Below are 24,355 nucleotides of genomic sequence, written 5' to 3' on the forward strand. Positions count from 1 at the left end.
CTGCCACTTTAGAACGAGTAGATTAATCTATTACTTAATCTATTTCTTACTATTTTAAAAAATATTTTTACAATACTATATCCTCTGAAAGCAGTGGGAAATTTGAGTTTAGAACATCCCAGATTTCATCCTTGTGTCTAATACTTTAATAATCAGTTCATACACGCATACACACATTGAAATACTTTTTTGTGAGTCTTAGATTGGAAAAAAAAACATCATGAAACATTATTTAAAACTTGTTTTTGTGCATACAACTTTTATTTGATGATTACTTTGTTTTCTAACATCCACATCTATGTGCTGTGAGCAGCCCATAATCACAGTGATGTATAAAACACAGTCTTCAATTTTGGTCTATCTTGATGTATTGAACATTAATGGAATAGTCACTTGATGTAGTCACTCGACGTGGCTTTAAAAATCACTTAAATTTTTACAGTACCTGGTAATATAACAACATTTAAAAGGGGAGCTCTGTTTTGTACTATGGCATACATACATTGAAAAGATGTAAACTGTTTATATCTACATGGCAAGCTCTGAAACATTGCTTCACCAACTGCAGGTCTCAAATGTGCAAGTGTATGAGGAGGGGAGATAGACCTTATTGTGCAAATATTCATGCAAATAGACCACTGCATTACAGCAATAATAAAGATATGGAGAACAGGGCTCAGACTAGTTAACAGCTCGAATTAATTAATTGAGCTATTTTCCAAATGTGGACAAAACTAAGTACTGTAGAAATTTGAGGACCACAAACACTATGTGCAAAGCTTATCAGAAAGAATATACTTAAAATACAATGGGAAATAATTCTGCAGGCTTGCTTCCAAAAAGTAAAAAATGAGACTTTTATTTCTTCCATAGAATAATTATGGTAATACTGTTTCTGAAATTCCAGCCTACAAATTCAGTAAGATATAATACATTAAATAAATCAGAGCAGCATGCATTCTCCATATATCTACATGATTTCATATAATTATTTCAAAATTAGAATGATAAAAGTAATTTATTAAGTCCAACCTCGTGAAAAATTTTACTCAGGGAGAGACCTATAATTATGAGATGGAAAAGCAGAGAATAAATTACGGCTATAAAAAGGTTTTGTGTGTGAAATAAACCAAGATGTGCATACTGTGTATAAAATAGCAGTCTGTTCCCAAGAAGAAAGACTCTTCAGTGGATTTCTTTTTAAAGTTCTCATACAAACGGAAATGTGTGACCACTGAAGTACCCTTTTTCCCCTTTTGGTGTTTTATGATACAGAATGAGTAAGAATGGTGGGATGTGACCTGTTTGTGGTTTTCTTTCTTTGTTTTTCTTGTGGTGGCTTTTTTGTTTTCTCTACCTACAGCTCAAACAGTTTCTTAGTTTAAAGGGCACAGAGAATGTAGAAATAGATGTTACGTTAGGTATTCCAATTAGGTGTTTCTTAGTGGCTGTGGCTGGGAAAGCACTGTAACTTCAGTGCTGATCCAGTTTAGTCATCCTGATTCTTCTTTGTGTTTCTTCTTGGTGTGAAAACCATTTCCAGCAGAGGCTGCTGTTCTATCGGGTGCATGGATAAGTCATTGTTTTTCTGGATGTTGTGAAGGCCTCTTCCTTTCATTGTCTGTACTCTGCACCGTCTCAGGAGAGTCACCAGAATTGCTTTCATCATTACCATGGCGATAAACTTTCCTACACAGCCCCGAGGACCAAATCCAAATGGTTGGAAGTAGCGTGAAGGAACCTGTGCAGAATAACATGAGGAATAAACTTTACATTTTTCTTCATAAAAGTAGCCAAAAATATGAGGAAAATTGCTAGTAGATATATTCTGAAAAACCTGTGGAAAGAATCTCTTAGGAGCAATTCCTTCTCTCCTTTACACTGAAGAGCCCTCCCACCCAAGTCAGGCCAAGATACAGACGCCTATAGAAGGTATGCTATTCTAAAAGCTAAGATAGCAGGGAACGTACAGTTAAGCAGTTGGATTCTGCCAATATATTTCAGTCTGTTCACCCTGTTAACTACAGGGATTTTACAACAAGCTATGAAATGGAGTGAAGCTTTCTCTCTTCCATCTACATTAAAGTTTACTAAAAGCTTTTCCAGAAAATGTTCATCACAAAGCTCACAAATGTCTGAGATACAGGCTGATATTTTGTCTAAAGATAATGACAAAGCCACACACTAGGATCGGACTGGATGATCTTTCGAGGTCCCTTCCAATCCCTGACATTCTGTGATCCTGTGCCCAGCTTAAATAACAGTAATGAACAGCATGTATAGCTAACTAGGCACTTTGACAAAGGGACAAGTCTTATGGTCACAAGGTTCTTGATCAAAACAAGAGGAAGATACATTGTCAATAAATAATATCCAATTTCCTGAAAGAAACAAGATAGCAAACTTACATTTTTCTCAAAATTTTCTAGAGAAAACTCATTCGGCTTTGGGAAGAACTCAAGCTTATGCATACGTCCAATATTGAGAATAATGTTTGTCCCCTTTTTCACAGGATAGCCATCAATTACATCATCTTGTAAAGCTTTTCGCATGATTAAGTCCACCACTGGCTGGTACCTCATGCTCTCATAAATGAAATTCTCCACGATTCTTAAATTGGGCATGTCATCACTCTGTATATCTCTGTCACCTTGAGGAATAAAACAGATGGTAAAAGGTTGGTTATGAATTTAATAGCTTCATTGTACAAATACTGAAGCATTTTTGGAAGAGTCTCAGTTGCTGAAACGGTAGGAAGGATCTAGCAGCTTCTAAGTTGTTTGATGTAGCCTTATGTATTTGGGAAATCTGGCATATTGCTCATCAGCATAAATGCTACTTTATTAATTTATGCTGCTGCTTCTTGAAACACTGAGCCTTGTTCTGCTTTCTTGTCAGTGACAAAACTCAAAGTCCTTCCCTGGCTTTTGTATGGCTGAGACCATCAAGTCAACAACAGAGAAATCTGAGAGCTGACAGCAAACAGAATCTGGGAAGAGCCTGCAGATAGGAAATAACTTTGTAGGGACCTGAAGTTTCAGCAGGTGGTTGTGTTCGGCTGGATGTGGAGCTGTGTCCTGCTGCGCCCTGACTGTTTCAGTGACCACCAGTAGCTCCCTGCCAGCTTGGTTCCATCAGCAGCAGCATCAGTGCCATGATGCACCACCAGTGGGAGCCTCATTTGAACTTCAGGCTCCAAGCAGTTCAAGAACTCCAGGCCGACCATTGTGGTGGCCTTTTTTTTGAGCTAAAAGGCAGCTTTACTACCCTAGTTGATCCTTTGCTTAAGGAAAAGGCAACAAAGCTCTACTTTGGCTATCACAAAGAAATCAAGGCTTTCACAAAGAAATAGGGAAGATGAATGAGTACTCAGCTCTCATGAGGACAACAAAATAACGTTTAATAAAAGCACATTAGAAAAAGAGTAAATGAGTTGTTATACCCTTTCCAGTGTTTAACTGAGCAGAAGCAAATCTTCAACAAGAAAGGATGAAATGAGTTTCTATATTAGTTCAGTGTCAGGCTTGGAATGAAGTCTAGACAAAGGAAAGAATACGGATTTGGAATACTTTGATTATGTTTTGAATAGTTAGTAATTGGTTCTTAAAGCAGTTGATATCAAAATGGATGACAGCAGAATACAGTTTTGATTTTATCTCGTCTTTTGTTTCTGCAGTCATAGTGAAACTTATGCTCCATACATACACAGAGAAATATTAGTGGTTAGGAATATTAGAAATGACCGTATCCTTTTGCTATTTTGAGGGAAATGGAAAATAATTTCAATGGAACTTACGAGGTGAGTGTTGATTTGTGCTGCTGTAGCTGAGGAGTGAATATAGCACATTCTTTCTAATAGATTGTTAGTTCTTATGATTCCTATTTCAATTTGCCTTACAAATTGCTCATCTTCTTTCTCAAATTACTCATCTTTAATAAAATCTTCTACATGTAATGGTAGTTCATATATTTTACAGCGAATGCTTCTGCTAGAAGAAAACACTTAGAATTTTCAGCCTTTGAAAAACTGAAATGAGATCAGTGCTGAAGCAAAATTATATTCCTGCACCACTGACTTTGCAGCTCCTGCTTACCCATAACAGTCTCAATTTCTCTCATCATCTCCTCTTCCACTGTGGGGTGCTCCGCAATCAGGATTAGCATGAAGAAGAGTGTCACCGACAGAGTGTCGGGAGCAGCAATCATCATCTCCAGCACACACTGGTTCACGTTCTCCGCGGTCAGATCCCCTCTGTTCTGAAAAAAATGGGACATTTGGGGCCAATGTTGATTGCTGACCTCTGAAGGCAACAAAGGTCGCGATAGCGGTAGAACGGGAAGGACCTAGAAAATCTGTTTTAAACAAAAGAAAAAATCTTGGCAGTCTTTCTTATATTCTAAATAACATTTATTTTTTGTCTTTTGGAGAAAACCAGAAAATTCGTGTTTCAACGACTGTGTATAATGCTACAGAAAAGTATGAGTTTGTTCTTAGCTCATGTGCCTATTGATTTACTGCCTTTCCTCACAGAGTCTGGGCTGTTGGAGATTATACATGATAGGATTTATGTAGTATTTGAAGCCTTGGTGGACAAAAGGCAACACATCATGATAAACTACAGAGGTTAGGGAAGGACTGGAGGATATTCAGGGATAGATGCAAGAGTTTTAAGGGTGTTGTTTAAGCCATGAAAAAAATCGGACAAGCACCTGTTCCCAAAAAAGCAACTGTGCAAAGTTTGAATCGCTTAAGGATTCTACAGAGCCAACTAATTTGTGTCCCTTTATGATGATACAACTTTCAGATAAATACATGAAGTTCAAGTTTTAAAGCCTGTGTTGGTTGTGACAGGAGAATGTCAGAAATGTTAGTTAGCCGTATTTTGAGTACATTGCCAATACCTGTGCAAAAATCAACTGGGATGCAAAATCCATATGTTCATCCAGCTTTTCAACAGTGGAAAGCTTTTGTCGTTTCTGTTCTATTAAGATTTCCATTGCTCCTTTCAGATCCTTGCTGAAAACAGATGAAATCCAACATACTGATAAATGTCTGCACCTTTTTAGTATATACTAGGGTATGATTAGAAACATAGAGATGGCAAGCAAATGTTAGAGAGGATAAATCTTGTGTCTAGTTCATAAGACTTGTCAGTCACTTTAGATGAACCTCCATCTTTCCCTTAAAGCCTTTAAGTTATATAGTTCTATCAAAGCAGTTCATTACACATGCCTCATAAGTAGTAATTTCCTGTCAATAGATGGAATCCAAATCCAAAAAGAACAAACTGATTGCCAGTTCTTTTTATATCCAGTCCTCTCTTGGCAGAAAACAGCAAATGAGGTCATAAAAAGAGAAGTGGCACTTCTTATTTTTGTAAAGAGGAAGATGGTAAAATGTATTTGTTCTTTATTTAGGAAAAATCCCCTTCAAATGGATTATAATGCTGAGCACCAAGTTTTAACTCAAAAATGAGTTATTGACTCCAAAATGCACATTGAGGGAGCTGATAAATAGAACCATTCTCACGGGTTGGGTCTTTTGGGACAGTTTGCTTTTGATGAACTGTAGCCTGTCCTTGACTGGATAGCAAATGTAACGTCATGCCATGGGATGGGTTTTTCTTGTCTGTTTGAACTGAACCAGTAATTTCAATTTAGTTTCACATCTGAGCTGGCATTAACTAATCTTTTGGTGAGTAAATGAAGGTCGAATAGACAAGGGTTTTAAATCATCCCCTGAGATCAGTGGCAGCGGCATCACTGGCAAATCTCATTCTGTTGCTATCTTGGGTCTGCAGATAGGGGACCTCAGCCAGCCACCTTCGCAAATGTCACCATTTCTTTTCTAAAAGGCAGAGGAAAACATGAACCTCCCTTGTAGAAAGAAAGCGTCTTTTGCAAACACTTACGCTGCCTCTTCATATTTCTTGCACAGCCAAGAAATCTTGAAAAAGATGTCAGGCTTTAATAAAAGCGCTTGCCAAGCATCAAAGTAGTTTTGAATCTTAAGTACAATGGCATGTTCTGAAAATAAACATTAATAAAAAGCAGCATAAAATATAAACCTCAATAGTCAAAATAACAAATGCTTCAGAAAAATGAATAATAAGGCTCTGTTCCCTACTCCAACTAAATTAACCGAAATTTGATAAACAATTAGTTTTAATGGTGGTAGATGACATCAGGAAACATTTCTAGCATACTGTAGGAAAGGTATAGATCTTTGTAAGGAAACCTTCTTGATAGCTGTCTAAAAGGAGATAGTGGTGTGTCAACCAAGGCAAATAGTAATAATTCAGACATCATGATAATACTGTTTCTGTCATATGCTTTTGAGGATGAAGAAATCACAGAAGACATAAGTTTTTAGGCAACTTTTCAAGGCAATCATTTAGTTTGGTTGAAAGAATTAGATTCTTACATGTGTGTAATATTGGGATTGTACCAATTTAGTGCATAAAAATCTCTATTTATTAAGATGAGTGTGGCAAACTAATGTATAGTTTTGGTCATATAAAATTCTCTTCTATAACTAAAATCTTTCAAAAATCAATTTCAGTTAATTATATGGTGGTAAAAGAGTCTGTTTTTTGAAAAAAACCTGCTGAGTGATGTCAGTGAGTTTTCCTTGGAAATGTACTTTAGATTCATCATAAAGTATAAAAATAAAGCTGTTAGTACCATCCAAAGGGATCCCAAGAAAAAGCTTGTTGGATGTGTCAAGCATGATCCGTCTCATAAGATTCAACACATTGATGTTTCCGACTTCAGTGGTTACTTCCTCTAGTCTGTCCAGGTGATCAATTGTCGATTCAACACAAATTGCAATCATACGCACCAGCCCGGGGCCAGACAGAGCTGAAACACATGTGCAAAATGACCAAAAGATTGGTTAACTTTCACACCTTGTTTATAACTTATCAATTGGCAAGAATGGTGCCAATAAAATCTGAAGCGTTATCATGTGGATGGTGTAAAATCATTCTAAAACATACTGATTTATCACCTTCTGAAAGAAAAATGTAAGCATTTGGACTTAAAATGGCAATGAACTCCAAGCCTGAACTTTCCTTGCATCCAGCCACGTTGTATGTCAGCCACACGTTTGACGCCAGGTTCACACCATGGTAAGGAAAGAGATTGGGCATCCTCTGTGCTACCTTTCTGCTTTAAGAATTCAAAGGCAACAAAAGACAGTGGTCAGCTCTACTGCTGTGTAATTCAATGGGATTCTGATAGGCTCCAGCTGGAGTGAATTTAGAGAATTTTTGCGTGACTTTAGAAATCTTGCCTGAAGTACTATATTTAAATTAATTTTCCATACAAGAATGGCTGGAATTGCCTCAAGGATATTATTTCATCAGGGGTATGTTGAGGGGGATTGTATGTTTGTAACTGAGAAGAGGGGAGGTCTATTTTTGTTAGGAAGGCTGTAAAATCATTAGAAGTGGCTAATTCTAACAACATGCAAATACTGAAACTCTTCAATTTGTGGAAAGGAGGTGAATCAAAAAATTGTAGACTTATAAAATAATAACACTGGTGTTTATGTAATTTCCTATTTAATTTCACCCTAGTGATATTGTTTCAATCTTTTTCTCTGTTCCTGCATTGGTTACGAGTATATTAAGGGCATGAGTAAGTAGTTCTGCTGTGCAATATCTTCTACACTAGTTTTGAAGATACAACACTCTTTTTTTTGTTCTTTTTTCCCCCCTTCCTCAATTAGAACAAGACAGAAAAGTCTTTGAACTCAGTGGAAACTGGGATAGGAACAGCCAACTGCATTTCTGGAAGTACCAAATGAGCTGATTAAAATGCTGGACTTGAAACATTAAAAACATCCAGAAACATGGCTGTGGACATAGTTGAATTTTGTTTAAACTGGATGCTGAAGGGAGTGGAGCATCTCCCGTGTGAGGAAAGGCTGAGGGAGCTGGGGCTCTGGAGCTGGACAAGAGGAGACTGAGGGGTGACCTCATTCATGTTACAGATATCTAAAGGGTGAGTGTCAGGAGGATGGAGCCAGGCTCTTCTGGTGACAACCAGTGACAGGACAAGGGGTAATGGGTGTAAACTGTAACACAAAAGGTTCCACTTAAATATGAGAAGAACCTTCTTCCCGGTGAGGGTGGCAGAGCCTGGCCCAGGCTGCCCAGGGGGTTGTGGAGTCTCCTTCTGTGCAGACATTCCAACCCGCCTGGACACCTTCCTGTGTAACCTCATCTGGGTGTTCCTGCTCCATGGGGGGATTGCACTGGGTGAGCTTGCCAGGGCCCTCCAACCCCTGACATTCTGGGATTCTGTGAATCTGGAAAACAACTTCAGGACCTTTTCAAATACCGTACCAAGCAGGGTGTGAAAGAACATATGCAATAAAATAATTTTGTAGGGTATTTAAACATAACTGATTTCTGTAGTTTAAATATACAAAGGGCAAACTGCACTTCAGAAGAGACAGACTATGTGCCACAGTGATGCAGTGCATTAATGAACACTGATTTACCTTTGGTGAAAAAGGGTCGAATTTCTTTCCAGTGTGCTGGGTTGTTATTAAATATGATGCCATTTTCATACATGCCAATGCACTGTAATCCAAGCTTGCTCCCAAATCGAGAAACGTAATGCCAGTGTTTCATTACATGGAACACACTTGAGGATCTGGGAAAGAAACAGGGAGAAAAAAGCCCAGAACAAAATACTGTTTCATAGATTGCACAGAGAGATTTTAGTCTTACATTTATAGTTGCTCTGAAGCGCTGACTTGCACTTTTAGTTTGGCAGAAAGTACAGTGCTTGACATTACCTGTTGTTCCTTTTACATACTTAAATGTCTTGATGACAAATGCCTTGAGAATGTAATTAGAGCAATACTGTATTTTGTTTAGATTTAAAACTTTTTCTGTTAAAATGTAAATGGTTACCAATTGTTTTCAATCTGAATGTTGTGTATACATAGAAACATGTACATATATAAGGTACACTCAGACAGCGACCAATATCAGATACTTCAGAAGATGAGGTATAAAATATTTGACAGTCAATCATCTAATCATGATGTGTATTAAATCACAGCTATACTTTCATAGCTATTTGGTTATAACCAGACACATACAGAAAGCATAAATATACATGCATCATTTAAATATGCAGCATCATAATATGATGAAATGTGTGAGATAAATATTCCTAAATGGACATGTTAGGGAAATCTGTGATATGTGTAAGTCTTTTTACAGTTGACAATATTTATTTCCATATGCTGGCAAACAGGTTGTGACCAGCATTATTGCTTTAAGATAGAAGTTGCTTTAGAGGGAGCCAGCATTTTAGAAATGTCGACAATGCAAAACCTGATCACATTAAAGCCAACAAAAAGGAAATCAGAATAGAGATTGAAATGAAACAATACGCATACTCTATGGACCAAATCTTAGATTTCTTACATGGGTTTAGTTCATCTTTTTTCAGTCAGGTGAAGTAAATGGGACTTTTGCTATTGACTTCAGCAGTTTTCACTATAGATTTGCATGACCAGAGGTGAAGTGAAGAGTGAGGTGCTGTGCGGTACAAACAGACAAACATGGATTAAGGAGTAAACCAGGAGTAAAACCAGGGACAAGTGCGTCTGCAGGTCCAGCATTATGTTTAATACTGTGTGTAACAGCAGTCTATGAGCAATCCCATTAATTGGAGCGGAATTACTCATAATCCTAGAACACTGCATTTGCTTAATTAACTTGCTGGATTGGAGCCATAATCTTCAAGCATTACCCTCATTTTAAGGAGAAGCTTAAGAACTCAGGAAACTAAAATTTGGCTTAAATCCCGCATTGCAGTCAGTCTAGGTTCCTGTATAGTATGTTGCCCTAATATTAAATGGAATAGTATAAGAGATAGTAAATATATTTTAGGATTAAGCCACAGTGCTTAATCTTCCTTTCCATGATGAAAATGAGAAAATTCACACAGACATCCATATCAGTCTTTAAAGAAACAAAAGATCAGAAAAAGCTCTGTGAACAGCAGGAAATAAAAGGTTTATGTTGGGATAAGTTTTGAAAATAACAACTTCAATTGTACTTTAGGGAAAAAAGCAGCAAAGAGGTTGTAAAAATATGAAAAAAGCTCTTCATATTATTAAGGGTAGAAAATAAGGATTTACTTGCTAATTATAAATGTTTCTTCACCGCTGATCCAAACTCTCACAAATTCTCCATATGTCTTATTGTAGTAGTTGCAGGCATTACCTACTCCCATCCAGAGAAATCTCCCGTGTGAAATGAGGGGACCGATTCCCATGCAGTATCCCGGCCCTAAGGAATGTGATAAGAAAAGTTTGCTCTCAGCAGCGCTCACTGATAACGTACCTTTGAGCATCACCCTTCTGAAAGCAACACTTTAACGTGACCGTCGAGATCTGCATTGGGCAGTTCACTTATATAATCCTATTTCTCAAATTCTGTCTTAAACTCGCATCTCTGTTGAAGCCCCACTTAGTATCTATGGAAGCCTATAGCCTTTATAATGTATATACAACTGACGACACACATTACTTCTTTGTACAACTTCAAAGTGCAGCTCTGAGATTGCTGACACTTGGAGGGGCAATGGCCAGATATTAGGAAGAAGAAATTATCTAGGAACAAAATGTATGTGGTTTATTAATTTGTGATTTTAACAAATCTTCTAGGGATCTTGACTGAATTTGTGTTGAGGTGTTATAGTAACACCTACAAAAGTCAATATGCTTTTCATGTAATTAATGACACTTCAAGTCATTAATACTAGACTGAGCAAACAGACAATTAAAGGAAAGCATACCGTACTGCTGTGAACTTATGAAAACATACTGACGTGGGAGCTCAGAACGGATTAATAAGCATTTAGTCAACAAAGTTCTCAACTAAATCTTTCCACTGTAACTCAGCACCAAGTTTTTGTCTTAAAACAAAATGGAGAAAGTGGAAACAGCAGGAGAGAATTTGGCTTTAATTCTTTTAAAGAAGAAGTTTCCTTCTTCAGTGAAAGCGAAATTGGCCCCTTTTGTCTGTAAAACATAAATCTAACACCACAAACCAAAATAAATTCAGTATTTACAAAACTTTTTGTATGCTGCTTAGAATTTCAAAAGTTGCTTGTGACTCCCCTGTTTCCTAATAGGAGTCGCAAGACCTCAGATTATTTAATACTTGTAAAATTAAAGTGTATTAATTTAATTCTACCTTCTTATTGATCTGACCTTATAAACTACCGTGTACGTGGAAAAGTATTCACAGAAGGCTATGCGTTCTGCTTGAGTGCAATACAAATAATGTCCTAGATAATAATTTGTTTATAGCAAAGGCAATTTAGAAAGCTTTAAACTTAAAACATATACAAAGTCATTTATAACACACATGAAACTGAACATCTAGAGTATATACATAATAAAGCAGAAAACTAAATGTTCTATAGTTATATAGCCAAGCCAGATTTATTATGGAAATTCTGAGGTTAGAGTGAGCCTGATTTCTTTTATCAGTTATTTTTACAAGCCTGTTATTTAAAATGACTTGGTTAGCATACAATCATAGTTCAGCATTACTTTCTTGCTTACATTTGAGAAACAAACCAAAAATACGCTCAGAGCTGAAGTTAATTTACCTGGTATTGATGAAGTTTCTTCATGATTCCATATCAGAAAGAGAAAGAACATGAGAATGAGGATGGGCACGGTGGCCACGGGCACAGTATCGGGTACGAGGCTGCTGAGGTTGTAGTGCATTGGATTCAGAGTTTCCAGCACCATCTTTTCCCAGAGATTCTGCTTTGCCTTAGAGAGAGAGAAAGGGGAGACAGGTGGATTGTCAAAGCTCAGAGATATATTCAGCTTTAGTCGGTACCTCTCAAGCCCTTGGTAGGTCTTGCAAATGAGCGAATGAGCTCTTGAGGTAGCTTTATTTTGTAATGAGAGTGGCTGCCGGGACAGCTTGCCAGGACAAGCTGCATCACAAGTCGAATCAGACATGCAGCAGACACCCTTTTCACTTGGAAATAACAAAGCTTTCCTGACCTTGCTATTGCAGCATAGTTTTGGATAGCTGGGCTGACAGACAGGTTATCTCTGCTATTGACTTGGCTGGCCAAGACTGAGGTTTACTCCTTGCAAATTTCTAACCAAAACACAAGAAATTAAACTTTCAGTACGTGTGGAAGCATTGGATGAGTTCACTTAACAAGCTTTTATCTCTATTGTTTTTCCTTCATGCATTCCTGTAGTGCCCAGAGTCCTTGAATTTCTAGAAAAACTCCGTTAGTTTTTCACGATGCAGATAGTGCACCATGTACACCAGTTTTGTGTGCTTTCTTCTTTAATTGTCAACATTTCTTTATGCTTCTGCTGAGTACTTTGCAAACTATAGCATATGCCATAAGAAACAGGATCGTGGATTGTCTGGTACCATAAGCTTCCCAGGCACTCAGCAGCACTTGACACAGCGGCCGGGGGTGGAAACACCAAAAGGACCCCACAAGACACGCACAGGTGAACAGATAGGTCTGTTCTGCATAGGAGGAGTAGAAGTGTTCCTTACAAGTTTTTTCCTGTGGTTTTGACTTAAATCATAAAATATGAGAGGCGGTTTTACCTGAGAAGGAAGATGTTATTCTATGAGTGAGAACTCACGTAACCACAGAAAGATACTGCTTGTAACTACACGGTAATTTATTAATAAAACGCCTTCTTAATTCTGCTCTGCTATGAATTAAGAATAGATTTGCTTTGTTCCTTCCTGTGACAACATTTCGAAGTTGAAGGATGTATTTACTTAAAATGAAGCTTTTTGCTACAGTTTGCTTTCAGCAAGTGCTTTCTTATTTATCTTGTGTGTTGGCCTCACATTGCAGAAGAAAGTACAGTTTACCTTGTAGTAACTGTCAGCGCTACAACTCGGCCAAGTAAAGTCACTGAATAGACTGGAAAAGTTTAGAAATGGAACAAAGCTTGAGTGCCCATTGTGCATGAAAGAAGCTTTCACTATTCCTGCTCATTTTGTCTTGAAATCTTGTATAGGTAATTTTCTTTGCAGCTGGTTGAGATATGTGTCTGATCAGAGGGATTCATTGGTTCTGATTGTCACTTATTAAGGTGGAGGGGGGGTGGGAATGGGACAAAACAAGCTTTAAAAATCGAATAGTTGGAGGAAAGAGACTTATGACAAGGAAGTGCTGTTGTGACATAATAAATGGATGTGCACAGGCTGCCTGACCTGGCACTAATTATGGATCTTAACAGGCAGGAAAGCATGGCCAGCAGAGGGCCCCTCCGATCGCTGATCTTTTAGTTGTGACTACAAAGCCTGGGAGAAAATTCTAGGTTCTGGTAAAGGTTTTCTTTGCAACAGGTGATATGGTGAATGATAACAGGGTCCACAGTAAAGAAAACAGTCCATATACGTAAACGACAACTGTGACCCCTTTTACTCCAGTTAGAGCTTTGTGCTTAATGACTGTGTCAGCAAAAGAGCAAATTACATATTGTGTTATAGTTTAGAGCTGAAATTGTCTCATGGTTTTGAGAAGGAGCTCATACAACTGCCTGAAAACTCTTGAAGAACCATTCTTGAGGGACAGAATTCTTTCCTCTGTAATGGTTCATCTGCCAGCAGAGATGTGAGGGGGGAAATATCTGCTACTTTTATAAATCCTCAGATTTTAGTGACCAATATTAGCAGCATCTGAAGCAACAGGCCTGGGTTTAACTAAAGAGTTTGGAAAAGTAAAATATTCGATAGACTGGTTTCACACAAAAATCTATTGGCTTCTACAAGCCCAATAAGTCTCTATTTTTCCAGATTAAACGTTGTAGCCTTCCTTTCTTTACAGAAGTTGATTCTACATATTGCCTGTTAAGAATGACAGTTTCCTGTGGACTGTAAAGGTTCAACCTTTCACATGGAAGCCTGTAGAAAGCTTTTGGTGTGCATTGCACAACTAGGAGGCCAATGTCTGCTTGGATTTGTTCTGTGGGCGCTGCCCGAACGTGCAATCAATTTACTATGGAAACATATTCCAGCAATGTTGTGTGATTACTATAGCCTTGTAGAATAATCCTGTACCACTTGCTTACTACGAAATCTAATCTAAACGGCATTTATAACTGTATCTGTTCAAGTTAGAGGAGGAGGAAGAGGGAAGGAAGAGGTGGCAGCTTTCAGCAGAAGCTGGAAGTGGGAATACAATAACGATCATTCTGGCAATCTAAAGGGGTTCTTGACAAGTAAAGGAGGCGGTGGGAGCCTAATATTGTGTCAGAGGGCGAGACAGAAATGCAGAACATATTAATGATTTTGTGGTGTTGAAAAAAATGCATTTGTACTGTAAGTTTAGAAAAAGCATATATTTGTTGCCGTTTGCTATTATCCAGAATTGTGGTTTCCTCAATGGCATTGAGCTTGCTTATGGCAGTATTACTTTGTTTCACAGCTGAACAGGATGTAGCCCTAGTGCATGCTTCAGTTTTTAAGCTCTGTCAGCTGCCTTCTAAAATGCTGTTGCTTATTCGTCCTATGTTAGTGGTGGCCACCAGTGACTTATCCTGTGAACAATACTTGGCTTTTCTTATCTGCCTTAGTGGCCACAGAACGTGATTTCTTGTCACCCCTCCTACTCAAAGTGTACTGTAAGTGCAAGGCGAAGAGATGGCTGGAGTTGCAGTCCTGTTGTAAATGCTGACATTCCTGTTGTTTGGAGTCTGCTCACTTAGTTTTCTGGGCACCAACTAGTACCAGCATGTGTCTGGGACTTAACTACTCAATGCAGGTTGAACCCATTGGCAGAGAAACAAATACATTAAAAATATCTTCTATGAATGCAGGACTCTATTTAAATATTACTATTTGTTTGGGTAACTGCAGTAAGGGCAGTGCCTCTTTTATGTGCCTTTACGTGGTGGTTGCAACCTTCATCTTCACTTATCATCTTTGTGCCTATCATTCCAAGTCATCTACCGAGGTACCTTTGGGGTTAAGTCAGAGGTTGTAATGTATTATATAAGGAGTAACTTACAAATGTATTTAGGTATCGTGGAGGAGTCATTTGAAGCCACTGTAATCAGCTAGAACCTGTAATTTCTGCAAGGTGATAGTCAAATAAGGTATCCTACAGGCTCTTCTTCTCCTTGTGATTTACGTAAACGATTTTTCTGGTACAATGGAGCTGTAAGACCTGTCTTTAAACATTCCACAGATGTTACTGGATCCTTTTAGTGATCCCTCATGCCAAAGATCTGTTGTTGCTGATGTATAACCAAGTACTGACCAGGATGCTAAATTCTTGCTGAAATGGCTAAATGAACTTTTTGTGTTGCTATTGATCATAGGGCTTAGCGAGCTTCCAAAAGAAAGTGTTTATAATATACTGTCAGGTTGGTTTGGCTGTTGTCTTCAAAACCAGCCAGTGAAAGTTCTGATGTTCTGAAAATCTTGATTCAAATGTATCCTCCTAGAAATCGCTAGTTACTTTGAACGTCTACATTGGTCTTCAGAGGATGAATATTCACATGCTGAAAAATCACTTTCCACTGGAGTCTTCAGCCTTCAAATTACTAACCAGTCGTGCAACCACAGTTGCCTGTAGTGAGCAAGACTTGGAGTGGCAACCTGCTCAGTGTAACTACAACTTTGGTAGTCATCTCTCTCCTTTCTGGCTAGTGTCCTTACTATTTCCTTGTAGCTATTTGTAAAACATGGATGTGTGAGGCAAGGTACACTATGTGCTTCCCAAACGACTGTACAATAAGAGTTTCTGCTTTCTGAACACTCTGTAATTATATAGTGATTTTTCCTTCAGACGAAGAATGATCTAAAATTAGAATTTGGACTGTGTCCTCTTCTGGGGTGTTAATTGCAGTCTGATATATGATTTGGAAAAATAACTTGCTGGTTTCACGGAAGATCTCATTGTTGCTTAGGAACCAATATTGTGTCCATGAAAAGTACTATCCATGTTAGATGGTAAAAGGGTTTAATCTGAAATATACATCTCCTGAGGCAGAACTGCTGTGTTAGTGCTTGTAAGTCATCAAAATAGCTATGGAGGTATGCAAACCTTTGCAGTATTGGCAAGGATATATTGTACTGTTTGCCTACCTCCGAGTTTCCTTAGAACACCAGAAGCTCAAAACTAACCAGAAAATGATCTGTGGATAGATACAGAAATTTTTCTCTAACACACTTTTTATCAGATTCCTTGTTGCGACTATGGCAAAGCAGACCTATATGAGGAGGGGTTTCTCTGTGCGGATACTAACAGTTTGCTAATACTATTGCTATTGATCATAGGGCTTAGTGAGCTTCCAAAAGAAAGTATTTATAATACACTGTCAGGTATATTGTGGGAGTGGGAGATTTCTAATTTGGCAGATAGCTGGCAGCTCTGCCATAATGATATGTGTGCTGTAGTGCTTTTATTGCTAGCAAACACTTGGATCAACTTAAGCAAAAAAAGTTGGTTGACACAGAAAGATCATTTTGTAAGAAATGTAAATGAAATTAACTTTTTTTCTGGTTATAAATGCCAAGTATTCTACCAAAGTATGTAAATTAATCCTGAAGAAAATTTATCTGGGTATTTGAGAAAACAAGACTAAGGAAGAATGCATGACTATCCTCAAACTTCTTCCTGCAAATGCTTTTATAAATCAGAGTTAACTAAGATGTAGTAGCTTAAAGACAGCACTTTTCCACAGCAAATACCAACCGAGAGAGATCAAGCTACGACAGAATAAACAAATCCTCTGGGTCACTTCCAGACTAGTTCTACCTGATGACCCTTTAACCATCTTCTCCTTGCTGCGACAATGATCATTGGAAATGTTGGTTTGTCCAAATTCACTCACTTTCCAACTAATTTTACGTTGCTATACATCACCAACAGTTGACAGCGTCCACTTCATGCTGTGTAATGTACCTTAACTTCATTATAGTACACATCTTTGCATGAAGCATAGTGAAAGAAACAAAATCCACATTAGAATAGACAGAATGAAATTGGAAACGACAGCAACACTGAACAGGTTTGGGTTTTTTGATCAGTGGAGCCTGTATTTATAAAGCCTATAAAGTCTTAGTATTTCTTGATTCTATAAACAGTTAGAAAGGTTGAATGAGGTGAGCACTTTCTAAGGAGGACTATTGTGCAAGAACATTGAGCCATTCTTTTCAGAAAGAAACTTTGTAGAATACTTACAAAACATATAACACATTACTGTTATTTAAAGACCAAAAATTTGGTTTAAGACCTGCAGATTTTCTACTAAAACCAACCTCCATTTAGACAGCGACAGCATAGAATCTACACGAAGTTAATGACAGTAACTCAGAACAAAGCAGGTGCAGAAGGCATACTCCCTGCTCAACAACAAGGAGCGTTTCTCTAACAGCTCACTCACACTGTTTGAAGAAAAGTGCTAGAATATGAATTAAAGATTTACCTGTGTCCTCTCGTTACTTCTTGATTTTTGCCCGTGAAGAGTGCTAGCTTTGCTACTGATGTGCTCCGTTTAAAGATCTGGATAGGTTTTCTGGTGCTCACTCTCTGTGGCATCTTTTATGCAGGTGCTTCTTGTTGCTAAGAGATCAGTTGCTTAGAGATGGAAGTTTGTTTTTTGTAATAGATCAGGGGCCATCGCTATTGAGAAGAGAATTTTGTAATTTTACCCCTACAGCTCAATGTATCTGCTGCAAAATAGCCAATGATGGAGATTCACATGCCCAATGCTGATTAGAATTGTAACTGGAGAATTTGATCAAAACTACTGATTTTTAAAACTGAAACCTCTGAAGTTTTTCTTGGGGCTCTTTGTTCTGTCACTGCTACGTATCTACTTAATATTATAAAGAATTGGTGCCTGAATTGTAATTCAGGGACAAGAAGGCAGTTGAATTGGTCGTGAAAAAGTCACAAAAGGGGTTAAATAATGTGAAAATACTTGTTGATATTTAAACTAGGTTTTGTCAAGACTAACTTCTGTGGGATATATCTTTAAATCAAATATTATTTCTGTATAGCAGAGAAAATGTACTTAGGCTCTTTCATGCCAAAGAATTCCCGGAACTTCGTATAATGTGACCAGAATGATTGGACTTGTTGTTCACTACAAAGATCTGTGGTTGAATAATACAAATTCTTCAGAGCCTGAGTGGGCATTCACTGAATTAACAAAGTTCTTTTTTATACCATTAAAAATGGTAGACTAAATATTTTACAATAGACTTTTGAGGAAAAAGGATGCAAAATGCCCTTCATAGTTCAGCAGAGGGGATGCAACCCTGGAGGGACCCTGCGGCTCGTGTGGCAAAATTGATTAGACTTCTGTTGTAGTAAAAAGGGCTTGAATCTGAACTAGTAACTATGCAGAAAGAAAATAACTTCCATTAAAACAGTGGAAATTAAATCACTAATATCAGAATCAGAATTTTGAAACTCGTAGGATGGTATCAGGCTCAGATCTTAATTCTTTTTATGTCCTGATGGTTTCACTGCAGTCATTAGGGTATGGGATAAATACTCACCTTACCCCACACTGGTATATCTGTCCCCAATATACTCCATGTTGTTTTAGGATAAAAGGAAAGACAGACTTCTGTATGAACATCGGCTGTCAGCACCAGCTCACACTGAAGATCCATCTGGCTTCGTGCTCTGCCTCAGATATTGGCCAAAACCAGGTGCCAAATGGAGAGTATAAGCATTGGGCAAATATATATACTTTCCTCCCCCTGCCTTCCCTCCACTGTTTAGGGGACAAAGAAATTTCAAGTGACAGTGTTAGCCATCCCCATGCTTGCAATAATGGCTACCTGTCTTTTCCAGGAACTTCAAGAAATACATCGTAGTAACTTGACAAGGCATTTTACTCTTACCTTTTCTCCTAAACAAGTCAGTTGTCAAGTACTGAGAGAGCTGATGCTACTGCAAGTATCTGTATTAAATACTTCCTGTGCTACTCTGTGATTGAGAAAAATGTATCAGCCATGGGAATAGCTAATGGTTCTCTCGCTGGTCAGCAAAATTGTTCAACAAAGCATTCACTGGATATTTCAAAGCTTGTAATTCCTTAAAATTGTTATGGGTGAACTGCTTGCAAATTTTGTTTGTTTTGATTCTTCTTCAGTCTACTGTTAAAGTAATGAGAACTACAATAGTAAAGTGCAAGGTGCAGCAGAGGGTTTACGGGCAATCTGCTTTGAGCCACTGTCTTCCATGTCCATTCCAGACCCGCAGGTCTAAGCTGCTCCTTCCTTCGGCTGGCACGCACTGCACTGCACTCCGAATCCTGCTTGTGTCTCTCCCATCAGTGTTTCTCTGAGTAACTCTCTCATACTTTTACAATAATGTATCTATTCATTGTCATAATTTCACCCTTTGAAAGAACAGTGTGTACATATGCAGATGGATGTTGAGGGAGTCAGTAGCACACATTATTGGAAATCACTCATTCCACATTTTGTGCATGAATTTTTCTCAAGCAGTGTGCTGGAAGGAGCTGGTCTATGGCTGTTCTCACATTACACTCAGTGCAGAGATGATCCCCTTTTTTACCACCCCAGCAAAGTTTTCTTAATGCAAATCAGATCTTGGCTTCTCTAGCTAATGCCATTTTTAAAGATCATCTAAGGATTCCTATATCGTGGGATTGGCTGAAATCCACTGGTACTGCCCACAGTTTTTCTTTTGTGCCTAGATTTAGAAGATCTATATTGTGTGCATTTCAAACACCAGACGGGTTTGGCAATGCTGTTCTTATATCTTCATAACTCACTTTCTAGGTTTATCTTCCAAAACTCCCCAAACTTGCAGAAAATGCGTGTATTTTAAAGTAAAACATACTTGCGTGGGGAGTTCCATTTCTCCCAGGAAACTCATGTAAAACATACAACTGAAGGGTGTATTAAAAAGGCTCTCTGCACTAAGGCATATGTAGGGAATAATGCTGTTGGCTCTGAAGTTAGTTTTCCCTATATTGAATATAAAAGCCTATATACTCAGACAGTAAAGTTCAATGGAGTTTTCACTTGAAACAATGGGATTTTCATCCTTACTTCAGTGGGAGTAGGATAAGGTGTCCTTTGAAGTATATGCAGAGATTATAAAGTAAGGCGCAGTAAACAGTTTTTGAAGTTTGATTGTTAAGGCTTGGCTTATCTCTGCCTATTTTTACCTCAAAATCTTACCTTGGAATTGAAGCGTATGCTAGTGGTGTGTATTCATAACTTGTCCTTCATGCTAATTCATGGTCATCTAGAAAACAATTTCACTTATCTGCTATGTTTTCCAAATATATCTGATAAGGTTGTTATTCCCTTTCTAATTGTCAAAGGGATCGAGGACTGAACAGATGTATGGGGCTTTGAGATACTTGGAGATGGGGGGAGGATTATGTTGCTATCACCTTTTGGAACAGGCTCTAGCTATTATTCTGCACTGTTCTTGCCTATTAAGAGGATTTAAACCTTGTAGTAAAATTAGGCTGTATTTTCTCAGTTAGTCTCCCCAAAATCACTCTTCTCATTCTGTCCAAATCAGGTTGGTAGAACAGCATTAAAAAATTCCTAATGAAAGTCAAAATGGAAAGAGTTAACAATACGGATGTTTTTCTTCTATTAGCCTGCCTGCAGATAGTTCAAACCTTCAGACTATGGTAGACTACACTTCTTAATTCAAGAAGTACTGCTTATTTTGAAGATGGGGACAGTGTGTTCTTGTCATAGGCAGACGCGGCTATAGTGAAGTATGATAGGAACAGGTCATGGATATGCTGTCTGAAACTCTGTATTAAGTATCTGAGCATCCACAGTTTCAGCTTGTTAGCTGTTCAACTTGTTTATATTTTCTTTTCTTTCCTGAACTGGTATTGCAGCTGGCAAGAAAAAAGGGATGTCTAAGGACTTTGTGTCCTTGCTGTGCGGGAACTAGTGGTGACTATGTCAGATTTTCTCTCTTTGCCTGTGAATATAATAAGACGAATTTGAGAGCATATCTTTGGGGTATATGGAAAGGTGCTTTGAGAGACAACCTATTTCCTTGTCATGGAAAAACGTTCAGGCTATTCAGAGTAGTTTAGGGTGAGTTTTCAGATTGCTACAGGCTTCTTTGACAGCTAATACTCTTTCTTTTTAGTAAGTTCTCCTGCCACCGAGTAACTATCTCTGCAAGTCTCGTGCAACACTCTCTTAGGTGGTGACTGCAATACAAGCAGTACGGAACTTGTGCCTGAATGCGTAGCCACAGAGGCAGAGTGCATTTTCTTGAACTTTTAAACCATTTTGCTTCAGCAGCTTGGATACACTTGCTGTCTATTGGTGCTGCTTTCAGAAAAATGCTCCAGTATCCACTTAATTTTCCCAAGCCAATTTCTGTTATTTGGCCATTATAGTGGGAACAGGAGTCCACTGCGTTTTTGTTGTATCACATGGAATTATTTCTAATGGTTATTTGGATATATTGTGGGATGTTTCAGGCATTTTTTTTAACTAATAGGGATGCTTTCCACCAAAAGTTAAACCCCAAAATGTTAAACTTTTGCTAAAAGAGAAGTGCAGCCAAACCTCTAGTGCATTATAGTCCAAATCAGTCAAAGCAGTCATTGTGAGTGCCGACAGAACAGAACATTTTCAGTGCCAAAGGTGCTGCAGGAGTTTCTTCAGGAGGAATAACCACTCAACACAACGCTCAAGATGAGCTTGGAAAGAAGGTGTGCAACAATCAGATGAAAATGCTACTAACCACTTAGAGCTGTTCTCAATCTTCTAAACTGCTTCTTCAAGTGTTTTTGGTGATTTTATTCATGGTACCAATTTCTGCATCAAGACAAGCTCTGAAGGGCCAGAGAAGCCTGTCTGTAGCTGCTTCCTGACCGTCGTGCCGCTCCAAGGCACAGCAGCTTTGCAGAAGTGTGTTCTGTGCACGGCTCTTAGTGCTTATCTAAGAGAGGTTTCTGTATTAACTTCTATCTTTGAAAGGCTGACAGTTTTGTATAAACACATGGGCTGTATGTTCAGGCCCTCTCATGTAAGTGTTTGGTGCAATGCTACAATTTTATGCTATACAACACAGTGCAACAATGGTAATTTTCTGCAGAAGAAGCTGCTGGCAAAACCAAAATAGTTACATGTGATTAAGTACCAAAACAACCAAAATTGCCTTTTGTTTGTGAGCTCAGAATTCACAAGCTCTGAGGGAATATATCCCAAATACTGTTACCTGTAAAAAATTAGTTTTGACTTAAAGTTATAGGAGGTAATTATGCTTATTCTGGGTCCTTTCTGATAAGCTACAAAATGCAAAAAAATTTTAGCATAGCCTGCGCAGGTAAAACTTCTGAATCATCTGTCATGGTTATCTGCCAGTCCTACAAGGAAATCTTAACTTGACCATTACAAAACTGCTCACAATTACTGGGCTGTTTGCACAACTAAAACACACTGTGTTTACTGAAGATCTAGTTCTAACAAGCTAAACTCAGATTGCAGAAGCAGTACTGAAATTCATTCACCTGAAGAGACATGTTTGCTGAAGATTTTGTCTAAGACAGCAGCATAATGGAAACAGTGCCAAGTCCTGTCTGCACACTCAGAGTTTGGTGGAAACCAGTCCATTTCAATACCGGAAACACTCAGGATTAGTAGCAGCTCTAAATGAAGCTTTTGTAAATAGTCTCACAAGACCCCTGCTTAGGGCATTACTCCACACTGACACTTTAAAGCTAACACTGAAGGAAACACCTTGGTGGCTGCCAGCAGAATGACCATGTTATTTGGTGCTTTGCCTTTGTACCTGCAGAAGGTGCTTAGCACCTTTGAGACTGCAGTCCTATAGCATCCAACCTGTTCTACACATTCAAAAGTCTGATAAAATTACTCTTAAAGTCTTTCTGACATGATCTATTTGTTAAGAAAATTACTATTTTTTCCTAAGACATAATTTGTGGCATTTCTTGTCCTTCTGCGGTATCTTCAGACATCCGAGTGTGGAGACAAGGAACATAAATTCAGCCAGTGCAATACGATGGGGCTCTTCCCAGACGTGGTACGTGCCAAACCGCTTGCTTGTTGATGTGGGCTGGAGCTACAATGCCTGTCAAGGAACTAAGTATTCTGCCAGCGTGCCCCCTCCATCCTGTATTCCCAGAACAATTTGGATGTTGTGTCATAGCCGTGTGCCATTTGGAGATCTGCACAGAGCTGCACATTTTCTGTTCGGTAAATTAGGACTCACACAGCTCTGAAATGAGGGTGTTTGGGAGAAGGGGAGGGAATGTGCCCCTGCTTCCCACTGGAAGAACCTCTGTGTCTTCCACGCTGTCTCCCTAAATAAGGCAAAATATTCAAAATGCAGTTTGATGTGACTGCATTTTATTATTTAGTTATATGAGCAGCTTTCCTGGAAACTGTGCATCTAGATAATTTATATTAAAAGCCTACTTAAATTTGAAGTCTAATAACAAAAATCTAATACAGAAGGAGTCAATTTTATGTTTTTTGCTTGGTTTGTATTTCTGCGGTGTGATGACTTGAGAATATAAAATCTTTGAAACAGAGACTACCTTTGAGGAAATGTGTCTGAATAAGGTCGATCTTAGTAGCCCACTTTCCTTGAGTGGTAATACTGCTATGGATATGACTCATTTTTGCTTGAGTTCACACAGGTGTGTCTAAACCTGTCCCGCACTTGCTTTGTTAGCGGCTTTCAGGTAGAAGTCCATGTGGTCACTTAATTTCCATGCCTGTCTTTAAGAGGCACTGAGGAGTCACAGGTGAGACTATGGAAGGTTCCTCTAAGGCTCCTCTTTCACTATCAGAACCTCCAAGAATGTGTTCCATGGTTTTGACTTGAGTTGATATGTAGTGTCTATAAGAATATACCTAATACAGCTAGCAGTTCTGTTTCGCTTGTGAACGTTCTGAGATCACATCGCCATCTCCTCCATCGATAAATTATCTCAGTGCAGCTGGTGCATTTCTTTTGCAGCTTCTTTGTGGCTATTATTGCGTTTGGTTTTCTGAAAGTTGTAGATACCTGTAGTAAATTAATTATTTGAAATATCTCCTGTATTATTTGTTCAACAATTTTATAGTGCTATTTCTTTCTCTTGGCTTTATAAATAGTCTTATGATATATTTATGGTGTGTATAGTGATATACCAAATGAATACGTTAAAAGTGCTCGAATAGCAAAAATGGTTTTAATTCCCTGTGAATCACGATGGTTAATAAAACGAATGACAGAAAGATGATGGGAAACAAGGTGGAAAGTTGTTTATATTCCATACTTTCTGACTGCAAATTACCGAGAGGCACAGCCAGCGTTA

General features: G+C 38.3%; 1 protein-coding gene across 2 annotated transcripts; it reads right to left on the reverse strand.

The window, feature by feature from the left end:
* Positions 1 to 239: 239 nt before the first annotated feature.
* LOC102090413 (aromatase) lies at positions 240 to 17,693 on the reverse strand. Of its 2 annotated transcripts, XM_021297872.2 has the most exons (10): positions 17,477 to 17,693; positions 11,650 to 11,818; positions 10,169 to 10,319; positions 8,510 to 8,664; positions 6,685 to 6,861; positions 5,913 to 6,027; positions 4,903 to 5,017; positions 4,095 to 4,257; positions 2,409 to 2,650; positions 240 to 1,741 (listed from the first exon to the last, which is right to left on the reverse strand). In XM_021297872.2, exons 2-10 carry the CDS (start codon positions 11,792 to 11,794, stop codon positions 1,490 to 1,492), a joined length of 1,515 nt encoding a protein of 504 aa, XP_021153547.1. In that variant the 5' UTR covers positions 11,795 to 11,818; positions 17,477 to 17,693; the 3' UTR covers positions 240 to 1,489. The 2 variants fall into 2 exon arrangements, with proteins under 2 accessions (XP_021153547.1, XP_013225020.2); XM_013369566.3 differs by lacking the exon at positions 17,477 to 17,693 and having other exon boundaries at positions 1,255 to 1,741; positions 11,650 to 12,021.
* Between the last annotated feature and the right edge of the window lie 6,662 nt (positions 17,694 to 24,355).

The sequence above is a fragment of the Columba livia genome, chromosome 11 (assembly GCF_036013475.1).
Source record: "Columba livia isolate bColLiv1 breed racing homer chromosome 11, bColLiv1.pat.W.v2, whole genome shotgun sequence".
NCBI classification, from domain to species: Eukaryota; Metazoa; Chordata; class Aves; order Columbiformes; family Columbidae; genus Columba; species Columba livia.

Coding starts and splice junctions, on each gene's coding strand:
- LOC102090413 (XM_013369566.3), bottom strand. CDS start 12,013: ATGTCTGATTCGACTTGTGATGCAGCTTGTCCTGGCAAGCTGTCCCGG. Junction 5,018..5,912: donor AAGAAATATGAAGAGGCAGC/GTAAGTGTTTGC, acceptor ATCTGTTTTCAG/CAAGGATCTGAAAGGAGCAA. Junction 1,742..2,408: donor TAGAAAATTTTGAGAAAAAT/GTAAGTTTGCTA, acceptor TATTCTGCACAG/GTTCCTTCACGCTACTTCCA.